The sequence below is a fragment of the Leptosomus discolor genome, chromosome 2, assembly GCF_034619465.1.
Source record: "Leptosomus discolor isolate bLepDis1 chromosome 2, bLepDis1.hap2, whole genome shotgun sequence".
Taxonomy (NCBI): domain Eukaryota; kingdom Metazoa; phylum Chordata; class Aves; order Leptosomiformes; family Leptosomidae; genus Leptosomus; species Leptosomus discolor.
In genome coordinates, this window is record NC_141392.1 from 64,679,070 (window position 1) to 64,691,181 (window position 12,112).

Genomic DNA, 12,112 nt, shown 5'->3' on the forward strand with positions numbered 1-12,112 from the left:
CAGGCTGTTCAGGATGTCTCACTTCCCACAGGGCATTTCTCCTTAAAAATACCACTCTTTTCTGCCAGACCTTGCCGACAGCCTCTCATCAATTCTCTGTGAAGCTGAACCTGCCATTCAACTGAAGACTGGACTGAATTCTCTTTTTCTGTTGGCTTCTCAGCAGGCAATGGGGTCACTGCCTCGTGGTCAGCCCTCCCCAGGCAGCAGGTCTGGGCAGGAGGAGTGAACCCCAGAGCATCCTCCAGGGCCACACATCAGGGAGCATGGCTTTGCTCCCCAGCGAGCTGCCACGGGCATCTCTGACTTCTCCAGGACCATTACATATAAAGACATTTGGGAGATAGGAACAAGGGTGCAGCTATGGAGTTAGCTGAGTTTCCAGAGAGCAGGTGCTTGATCAGAGCTGTGGGTTATATGAGGTGTGGGCTGTTAGAGGAGGTCGGTTACACACCACATTGTAACAGAGGCATCTTGTCACAACTGAGTTTAATCTTTGAAAAGATTTCCTCTCCTTCTCAAGCCTAAAGAGCCACTCATTTTTTTTCCCAAAACATCTGAATAATTTATTTAAAAGTTGACATTACTTTTTGCACATACCCCATGAGGAAACAACACCTCTCTGGATGTGGCAAGAATTGTTAACAGCCCTGATAGCATCCCATACCACCTGACAGGTGGACATTTTACATGGAAAATATGTTACACATGAGAGCAGAGTTAGGCTGACTCATTTAACTCCACGCCAAAGGCACTGCCAAAACCAAACTCCCCTCTGGAACCAGAGTCCCCGTGGCATCCCTGACGCTCCAGCTTCTGAAGCTGACAGTGAGGCAGCTGTCAGACAAAGCAGCTAAGAGTGTCTTTTGTCAAATTTTCTTGTTAAGCAAACACTGATAAAGGGTGAGCATGCCTGCTCTACTTAAGGAAAAAACGTTTAGGAATTCTCCTTCCTGAAAATATTGCAATAGCTACCAACTTTCCACCTCTGCCTTCCCTCCCACACTATCTGCAGTCATTAGTGTATTAAAAATGACCAAGACAAAGCAGCAAGTAATGGAAAAGAGCACAAACAAGAAGCCTGCAGCACTGCCAAATTATACAACAGCGATTCCCACTGGGGATAGCTTTGGACAACTTGCCTCACTGAGGCCAGCAGGTCTGCTGAAAGTGCTCAGAGGCTCCCACACCAGGACCAGGACCAGGACGGGGCAGGCAGCTCCTGTAGGCAGCTCGCCGGCACCCACTATAGCTTTCCCTGCTGCTGGCCACTGCTTCCACCAAAGCTAGTAGGAATGGAGTGACTCCTGGCAGCTCTCAAAATCAAGCCTTTGACTCAATATAACTGAGATAGTTTCAGTTTTCCCACAAATAATTGTCATGGGAGACAGACTGTCTTGCCTTTCATTTGCTTGTAAAATAGCAAGTGCATTTATGCCGTGAAAAATCCTGAGTCCTACCATCACAGACTGCAAAGGGCTGCCATGGCTTCTTTTCCTCTCTGTTATTCCTCACCACAACGTGCTCACAATTTACAAGAATGAAGTGATGCTGCATGTGTGTGCTCGGTGCCCTAACTTTAGCTGACACGGCAAATACTTCAAATCCTCCCCTTCAGTGTGCCTTCTCTGCTAAAAACCTGTGTGTATGAACACCAGAGAGAGGAGAAAACAGAAAGCAGGAGACAGAGAGACCCTTTAAGCTAATGGGTAAGGAATGTGCATCGAGCTGATGTCTCCAACTATTTGTTAAAAGGCAAAAGCAATACTTCCGACAGACGGCCCTCCCCTCGCCTGCAATAGGCTCCCAAGAATAGCAACAGCCTGTGTCACTGCAAAGGGCAAAGCCTTCTGAAATAGCAACAAAGTTGTTCACAAACCACTTTGTGGTTTGCATTTGGTTTCAGCCAGCTTCAGCAACTTGTTGCCATGAGAAAAATAACCTTCGCTTTGCTCTCCGTCCGGGGAAGGACTGCTGCCCCGTGAAGTGCTCCTGTCCCAAGGTAAAAAGGGGTTGCAATGGTACTTGGGCAGAGCACGGAGGACCTCGGCCAGCAGAGCCAGACAACAAGAGCAGGGGAGGATGAGGAGAGCAGCCGGGGCAGCCGCCGCAGCAGCCGCCGCCACCTCCGCAAGCTCCCGGCTGCAGCAGGTAAAGTGGCAGGAGCTGAATGCCAGCTGTTGGCCAGCAGCAGCCTGCCCGCGGAGCTAATGCCTGGGGCAAACAGCCCTGCAAAGCCAAGGGACTCTCGGGGCACGATGTCTTGATTTCTAGAAGTGTGAGAGGGGAAAACGTCAGTAAGGAAGGGAAATGCTGGCTTGAATTTTGAATGAGGGTTTATGTGATACTTTTCCCCAAAGGCCTCAGTTCTACTCTTGTGTGTGCGCTGTCTGTGGTGTAAATCCTTTTCCTTTATAAAGATCAGTCACCCAAAAAAATCAGAGAACCCACTGTCGTCTAAGACAACAACGGTGCTCCGGTCCTTGCATGCTTGGGAGCAATTCAGCCCTTTCCACTGAAGCGGCGGGAGGCCAGGCAAGCATTGCACCTGCTTGTGCAGATGGAAAGTACAGGGTGGGGGGGACGGGGACTCCCTCCTGTTTTTTCTCTCATCCCATTTCAGGAAGAAACAGGGTTTCTTCGCTGACGCCATGAAAAATCACCTGTAGAACGTCTTCTGCAAAAGCTTTTTGAGTGCTGAAGCTGAATTTCATAGTTCTTCACCTTTGCTGTCCTAGCCATCCAGTTTTCTAAGTTACAGCATGGTTTTGCATCTTGAGTATTCTCTTTCACTGATGATAAGATGAAGGGGAAAATGATGCATAATCATGACATTTCTCACCCACAGGACAGCTGTACCCAAACAGGAAAGCACAGTTGTAAGGCAGAAATGATTGTGTCCCAAGCGGGTTTTTTTCACTTAAAAATGAATGAACTGACTAACCCCATGAATGTTCAGATACTGCAGGCACAAATGCTTTGTAGAGTGTAACAGTGATCAGTCCAGCAACATCTGCTGATACCTGGAAGCGGAGGTTAATCAAGAACAGAAAGTCAGTCGGTGTGCAGACAACGTTAGGGTATGGGGAGAACAATGCAGATCGTTACAGGATAGCCTTATCAAAGGGAAGCAAAGCAGTTACAATAAACAGACAGCACAGTTACTGCAGTACAAGGGCTATGGTTAGAAGAGTACATGCAAATTACACACTTGGCCTTACCCTCAGAAATTAAAGCAGTAACCTGAGGAATTTATAATTACCTAGCCAGGATTAAAAGAACTTGTTTATTCCTACCGGAAAATAACAAAGTAAAACCCAAATCCTATTTGAAGTAATGAAGGACCAGGCTGCCTTTGACATAATGAAAATACATGGCAGAGCACTAAGAGAGATGGAGAGATGGCCAGGCTGGGTTCTTCCAGTATCTGCGTCCCCTGTCTCTCCAACAGTGCCAGGACATTTTGTTCATGAAATTCTAATATTACTCACACAATACATTCATTGGACTTATGCGGCACAAAGTGTGCAATGCTTCCCAACATTGCAGGAATTTAGATGAGTGAAAATGTGTGATACATTCGCTTTCTTCTGCCCTCTTTTTTAGCTCCATTTACAAAATTTTATTTTTTTATTTTGCCTTTCACACTTGGGTCAGAGGAGTCACATTTGTCAAATGGTCATGATCCCACATGGCCCTGACACTATTTTTGGGCAAATTTAGTATTTTCTTAGTTTTTCCATCTCTGCTTGCAACATAACTTTGTCCCAAAGCCACCCTTTGTTTCATCTTTTAGGGTTTTGTTGGATAACTGTTTTAGACCCCATGCCAGACTTCTAGACAGAGAGTTAGATCAGATGTACCCTAGCTATATAGGGTACCTATAGGTATCTCCCTAATAGGAGAAATGAACCTATTGAGCAGCTATTGGATCTAAAGAAATCTCAGGTGTTAGACAACTGGATGAGACAGTGACTGACAGTGCAGCAAATATCATGATGTCATGAAAATGGGATAATCACCTTTTACGAGAAGCAAACCCATGATTAATTATGCAGCAATTCCCAACACATGCATTAAATATTTATCCAACAAACCGATGTGATCCACACGCTATACACTTTAGCAAAATTCTCCTTTAAAGACAATTTGGGGAATTTTAAACACTATTTCCCTGTAAAGGCAAACTTTTTGTATGTCAGACAGCACTTGGATGGAGAAGAAAGAAGTTGTTAAAGACAGCTTAAAATTTTCAGATACAGAAGCATAGTTTTATCACAGATTAAAGTAAATACCTTGTTCTATTGAAAATGGGAGATTCCATGCTGTGAATTCATATCTACATAATGCACTTGTGATTTTCTAACCTGTGCTTTTTAACCAAGGGTTGACAGAGCTTGATTTCTCCTTCTGAATGTCTAAATAGATCAAAGAATCCACAAGGATTTAAAGAACATATATTTGACCTTCCAGGAAAATATTTTCCTTCCCTCCCAAATTGAGACTTTTCTCACCTCAGATTAAATCAAAGTCAACAGAAGACATCACCATGTTAGAAGAGACTGTCAAGTCCCCTCCTATCAAAACAGATGTATTTGCACAGGTCACATGAAGAAGTAATCTCCCCCCCGCCTACATCTCAGTAGTTTTCTGTACACACACTGCACATTCTCTTGGGAGAAAGGAAAGAAAAACTACATCACAGAAATCTCAGTGTCTGGACTAATGTGGAGCATGGTACTGGCCAGGTGAGCTGGAAAGGGCTCCCACATACCTTTCCCACAGCTCTCCTGCACATGAAGCAGGGGAAGAGTGGTGTCTCCCAACTCAGCCTGCTTGCAGATTTTCCCTGGCACAGATCATTTATCCATAATGCCCATAAAATACATGCACAGACCAAATATTTTGCCTTTGGAAGGACTGTATTTTCTGAAACATGGGCTTAAAAATAAGGGGCACACTCTTACTACTTGGCCCCATTCAGTCTCATCAGTGGTATACTGTGCTATAGTGCAACCGTGCTTGGTCTCTTTTTCAGCAGCCAAGCATAAATATTTCCAGCAAATGTTCTTAAACCTAAGTTTGTTTGCCAAGGAGTGCTGCTTTTGACCTGAGCAACAGTTGTGAGAAACCATTTTGTTTACATGGGGAAACTAGAGAATAGACTTTCCAATCACTTGTCACATACCAGCCACACACTCGTTAGCCATGGTGTTTGAGCAGGCAGAAGGAGAAATTTCTCTGGAAGCCATCATTAAAATATTTTGTTCCCCTGGGCTGTACACTGCCACGTATTTTGCAGGCATCTCATGAAAATAAAGGGAATATACATTTTAAGAAGCTTTTTTTTTAGAAAAAGGAATGCCTAAGAACTGCCAGCAACATCATTAAAAGTGACACTTAAAAGGACTGTGAGTACAACTACTGCAACATGCTTTATCTGGAAATGTTAAAGTAAAACATATGCTGAAGTCGGAGGAATTTTGTCTGGAGGAAGACGATGAAGGAAAACTGAGCAGAGATTTCAGGGTTTAACTCAGCAGGCAGTTCTGAGCAGGCAAGTCTTAGGTGCACCAGTTACAACAAAACCTCATAGCGATATAAGGATGTTTCTCAGCAGAATAGTGCCTGTGAGGGACAAGAGACACCGAGTTAACTGCTGAATTTGTTGCTACTAATGCAGAAAGACAATGTGTCTCCCTCTGCATCACATCCAAATCTGCTTTTCATTCGGGGGCTGCTTTATTTACAGCCCTCCACTATTTCTATATGACTGTGGGCATGTGTCACTGGACACATGAACAAGGATACCAGCTGACCCAGTAATAACAAACCAAAGAAACATTAAGATGTTGGTCAAGCTGCTGTACTTAGAGAAGCAACAAATACACGGGTTTGAGTGCTTCCTTAGCAATCGTCCAGGCATCCAAGCTCCACACCCAGCTTGTACAGCCTCTCGGATTAAAAATGAAAAATCACCTTGGTTGCTCTGATCTGAGGACCACAGGCTGAGGAAAGCACAGTCTGGATTGTAAAGAACAGCGCTGATGGTGGAATCTGTCAAGATATTTCACTTGGCACTGTCATTTTGAATTAGAAACTGGAACATATAAAACTGACAGTTGCACATTTAAAGAACTAAAAGCCGTGCAGGACTCAGACCTTAAAGAATCAATAGGAGACACTGCCCATTCTGCTGTGTTTCTGCTGGAGAGCCTAAACTCAGTTTTTGTCCCTCTGTTCCTTAACATTTTTTCCCAATTGCCTTCAAGAGTTTGTGGGTGATAAAGGTGACGGGTGATTAACAAATGAGATATGTCAGTGGCTGAATGCAATTCAGATGGCTTGGCCTGCTGACTGCAAGTGAATGCGCTGTCTGAGGTTCCTCTCTGCTAACTTTAGACATCTGCATCTGAGCAAGCCGCACAGATTCCTTTTATAGGCAATGGAGAGAAATAGGCATCTGACCTATTTCAGACATCTAGAAGTGCCTATTTTTTGCAAGTGATTACGGAAGAAATCTAGAGATGCTGTAGATCTCTCACAGTTATGTAAGTTGAACCCATCCTATGTGTTTTAATACAGACAAATGTAAAGTGATTTGCATTCCTAGCTAGGATGCAAGAAGGCGGGCCATATTTAAAGGAAAGGCAATGCCTTGGACAGAACCCAGTCAGAAAACAAATTGGTTGTCCTGGAGGATAACCAGCAGAAGATGAGCTCCTGTCCACAGCCGTGACAATCCTTAGACGAGTAGAGGGGAAATGTCCACCAGGAGCAGGACCATTACGTCAGGTTCCTATCTGGCACTGTGCAACAACTGCAGGAGCACTGGGTCCAGCTCACAATTTATTGAAGAAGTTGATAATCTCGATAGAGTTCAGCGAACAGGGCTTTGAATACTTAAGGTACTGGTAAACTTGTAAAGCCTCACAGGCTAAGCAGCTTATCAAGGAGAGGTCTGTGGGATGACTCGATGACAGGCTATAATTTTGTGCTTAGTGAACACAGCTAAGTGCAGGCAAATGGAGAATAAGATCTGATGGCTGGGAGCTGAAGTTGCAGAAATGAAGTCTAGAAACAATTTGCAGATAATTTGAAGTGAAAGCAATTGACCATTGGGACAACTGATGACGTAAAGTCATTGGCTTTCAACCACTAGCAATTTTTAAATCAAAGCTGAATATTGTAAATGGCTTAGTTCAAATAAAACGTTATTTAAACATGTCTGAAGGGTAACGTTGTGCTGTTCATGAGTGTCAGACTGAATGACCGCAACGGTCTCCTTTGGCTTCATAATATATAAATTAAAGCAAAATCACAGGTTAAATCTACATGGCTCAACAACATAAAAACCAGAGATATGCAAGAAAGCACAAATATCAGCACCGAGTATTAGTTTGGGCACAGCACTGTGATCAAATTAGAAGTGTAGCTTCTGATATCCAAGCTCATTCATTCAGCCCAACACTGGGTTGTTAACAGCACTGATTTCCAGAGAGGATTCATTGAAAGGGTATATTTTCCAGATTTAGTAATATACAGCAAGCAGACAAGTCAAAAATATAAAAGGAAGGGAGAAAATAGCTTTTGCAATGATAAAACATATATTGCATGCATGCATTGGGGGGTGCAGCCATGTAGCACAAAGCAGCTTAACTGGAGTCAGTAGTACTTCTACTGAAGTGCTGTTCTGTGTTGAAGGAAGTACAGTAGGACCTTGCCCTAACCCATGCATTAACCTCTGTTTAAAATAAGTGCAATGATCTCAGATACTGCAGACATAAAGGAAGAAAAAGCTTAAGACATAATACAGACATGGACAACAACAATATTAAAGAAGATTGTTCCAACACTGAAGCATTTTGCAAATTTGTTTCTGACATTTTCTTCAAGGTGTCCCACCTCCATCACAATAAATCTACCATCAGCTCCCACCTTCTGAAAGACTTCTCACAGTACTCCCATTTCTCATATGTCCTTATGGCCTATCATAACAAAACCATGTGCTTTTTGCCTGTCTCTTGTCTCTCTCTGCCAGCCACCCGAGCCCAGAGGCAGAGTGGGCTGAGGCATGCTGAGTGCACTCAATAGCTCAGGGCTGCTGATGCTTGGCTGATGCTTGGCTAAAGGGAAGTGAACTGAGAGCCAGGTAGGAGAGCTAATAGGCAAAACTTATCTTAATAGACTTAATGGGCTTACACATCTCCCCTGACCCTGGAGGCACAGCTTATATTCAACAGTTACACTCTGCCACTCTCCAAAATAACCCGGCCTCCTGTGGAGTGGCTGCAGGGCGTGATGGTGGGCTCACGCATGAGCCAAACTGCCTCTGGGAATTGTTAGGAAAGCGCTATGTGGCTTGGGGCACAACCATTCCAGGGACCATTCCAGCAATTTAGTAGGATATGGGGCTATGTGCCAGGGTACGGGCCTGGGCTCTGGCACTGTTTATTTTAGTAGTACAGACGTACTGCTAGGGCTGCCCTCCTCCTCTCTTTTCACAACTTGCTCTAGAAACGTAATATCCTCTGTCAAATGGGATTGATCCTTGCCAACGTGCTCAAAAGTTATTGGCAAGGAACTCCAGGCAGTCAGCGTGATCAAAGAGCCTTAATGCCTTAGAAAAATAAGCTAAAAATAAACAAAGTCTATGTATCATTTTCAATTAGACCATAAACCACTTTCCAGCCAAGCTGGAAAGTACTTGTTCCGGAAGAATTAACTGACATACGGACTCTGTTATGGTGCAAAATCTACCTCTCCTCAGACACATCCTATCTGTCCAACTAACTGGAAAATCAGAAGTCAATTTACTCTTTTCCTAGTTGCATGGCAGCCAACATCATGATGAGAGGAAAATCATGCTGGGAGAAAGAACAAGACCAACAATAACAAACTGATATATTCCTCAAGGTTTAGGGTGCAAAAGGCTTCACAGTTAGTAGAATACGATCAGTCGAACTTATCTTGTAACAATAAACAATGAATCTCAGTTGTATAAAATGAGTTTGTTTTAAAGTGGACATTCAAAGGCATATAATCTCCATTTGGTTTATGTTTTCACCATCTGTTTTTTATTCCTGACATTGTGGCTGTCATAAACTATGCAAAATATTTGATCTTGATATTCCAAAGAATCTGAGATTAGTGATGAGCAAAACCCAGAAAGTTCACGAACTTGTACCTCACAGACTGGTTTCCATAGAATATCCCAGCTATCTGGATCATCCTGGTGCTCAGTGGGTAAGTTTCCATTCAGTGAAATAAAAACACCGGTACAAGGAGTCCTCATGGCACCCTCAGTTGAAGCAAAGGAATTAGTAAGTGACAACAGAAAAATTAACTTGTTACTTATTCAAGTCAAGGTTGAAGCAATTTGGCTGGGAAATTGCTGCTTTCTTTGTCCATGGTACACGAGTTGTGCGGACAAGACTTCCTCAATTCAGTACAGGAAAAACAATGAGAAGATCACAAGAAAGCAAAAATTGCTTTCTTACCAAAAGGTTGTATTGTCAGTGTAGCCTTTTGTAATGGTATTCTGAAGGAGAAGGTTTAATTATTTAGGGCCCGACCAAAATCTTATTGACTTCTGATCAGGAAGATAAGGAACCTAAAAGCATTAAAACTAAAGAGGGTTTTATATAAATTCAAAAAATATTTTTTTTCTTTTCAAAACCAGTCTTTTATGTCACCACAGCTGCTGGGTTTGTATGCACCTAACTGCTTTGCCTAAAAGTTACAAAAAGAATTTTTGGATATATCAAATTTGGTATATAAAATAGTTATTATTAGTTGTCAGAATGTTGCTGAAGTCACACTTTCAAGGTTTTTTTGTTTTTCTCTTATTTCAGGCTGTGGAACTTTTACTTTTCTATCTTCTGCCATTGCTGCTGTAAGTGGACTTCTGATGGGTTATGAGTTGGGCCTTATCTCGGGAGCTCTTCTTCAGATGAGCAGCATATTAGCACTCTCTTGCAAAGAGCAGGAAATCGTTGTAAGTTCCCTGCTTTTTGGGGCCTTATTTGCATCCCTTACTGGTGGATTCCTGATAGACCGATTTGGAAGGAGACTTGCTATTATTACTGCATCTTCTTTACTTGTGTTGGGCAGTCTGATTTTACTGCCCTATGAATCATATGGGATACTTATTGTGGGACGGATTGCCATAGGTATTTCCATATCATTGTCATCAATTGCAACGTGTGTGTATATTGCTGAGATAGCCCCACAGCACAGAAGAGGCCTCCTCGTATCATTAAACGAACTTATGATTGTAATAGGCATTCTCTTCGCCTATATTTCAAATTATGCATTTGCCAGCATATCTCATGGCTGGAAGTACATGTTTGGCCTTGTGATTCCATTAGGTGCTTTGCAGGCTATTGCCATGTATTTCCTTCCTCCAAGTCCTCGCTTTCTTGTCATGAAAAATAATGATGAAGCTGCAAGAAAAGTACTGGAGAGGTTGCGGGAAACATCAGATGCTACTAAAGAACTTACTCTGATCAAGTCTTCCCTGAAAGATGAACATCAGTATAGTTTCTTGGACCTGTTTCGTTCAAAAAACAACATGAGGGCCCGAATGCTGGTAGGACTCACTCTAGTCTTTTTTGTGCAAATAACTGGGCAACCCAACATTTTATTTTATGCATCAACTGTTCTGAAGTCAGTTGGGTTCCAGAGCAATGAAGCTGCCAGCTTGGCTTCTACTGGAGTTGGAGTGGTTAAAGTGGTCAGCACAGTCCCAGCCACAGTTTTTGTGGATCAAGTTGGAAGTAAAACTTTCCTGTGTATTGGCTCTTCTGTTATGGCAGTATCGTTGGTCACTATGGGATTAGTGAACCGTAACATACATGTGAATGTCACCAACGTCTGTAAAAGCCAATCTCCAGAGGATTTCTTTCTCCAGAGATCGGGAAACCTCACTGGTGTCACCAATGGGAGTCTCAAGGACCTCTTTGCTAGCATGGCTTCACCAGAAAGATTGTCATTTGATGCACAGAGAAGCCCAGATGTTACCAGGACAGGAGAACTGAACAGGACTGCCTTCGAAGGGTCTCACATGGAAAGTGGGGAGGTTCCCATTGTCCTGAAATGGCTTTCACTGGCCAGTCTGCTTGTTTATGTTGCTGCATTTTCCATAGGTCTTGGACCAAGTAAGTATTTCATTTTTCTAACTCTTTGTAATGATTTATTTACAAGTGGGTTAATTGCTGGGATGACATGCCCAGCTTGGCATCAGGCAGTTCCCAAGCTGAGCAAAACAGTGTTTTCTGCTAATACATGCTGGTATTGTCACAGACTGTCCTGGTGGGCCTGAGGTGTACATTTTAGGAAGAGGTCCTGCCCGTTAATTGCTCCTCTTCAGTGAAGTTAAGAACTGCTGTGAGCATTGTACAGCAAAATTATGGGACCCCTGGCTATCTTTTGTCTTCCTAGTCTATTGTGTCCTTACATTGGGAAGGTTAAGATGTAGGCATTTACTGCTGTTAACTCACCCAAGATAATCATAAGCTCTAGACCTCTGTATAGTATGACACCATCAAATCCATGAAATGCCAGCATGCCTGAGTCCCACTGAGGATCTTGCCCCCTGACTAATAGTCTTCAGATACAGGTAAGACATTCAAAGTGTCATAGCCCATGAGCAAACTGTAGTATCATCGCCACTACCTGTGCTGAAGAACACAGAGGCGCGTCACTGTACAACCAAGGTACTGTTGCAGCTGCCATCGTACTTGCATGGTTCCCACTCTCTCACGAGGAGAACATGTCTGCCATTCCCAGGGACTAGCAATTAAATCTCTCCATTTTGTTTTATTTTGTTTTGTTTCAATAGCACTTGCATATTATTGTACTTTGAAGGGGTTGATTTTTTAAGCCACACTGCAAAACCCATATCCACAGAGTCCATTATTTATTAACAGACTTCATGTGCTTTCGTGTCCTGGCTCAAACTTGCCTTGCAAACACACTGTACTCCTGCTGCACTATTATGATAAAAAGCTTGCCACAAGGATACAACGCAACAATTGCACTAACAGCAATTCCCCTGCAGTATTTGTTTATTTTAAACATTACTCACTGGGAGAGCAGCATGAGATAAGCA

General features: G+C 43.0%; 1 protein-coding gene across 1 annotated transcript in view; it reads left to right on the top strand.

Annotated features, from left to right (window-relative positions):
* The first annotated feature begins 2,018 nt into the window (after positions 1-2,018).
* The window catches only part of SLC2A12 (solute carrier family 2 member 12), a 32,989-nt gene continuing 22,895 nt past the window's right edge, over positions 2,019-12,112 (top strand). The window contains exons 1-2 of the mRNA XM_086461221.1: positions 2,019-2,151; positions 9,855-11,159. Coding sequence (XP_086317347.1) covers positions 2,019-2,151; positions 9,855-11,159 — 1,438 coding nt within the window. The remainder of the gene's footprint in view (positions 2,152-9,854; positions 11,160-12,112) is intronic.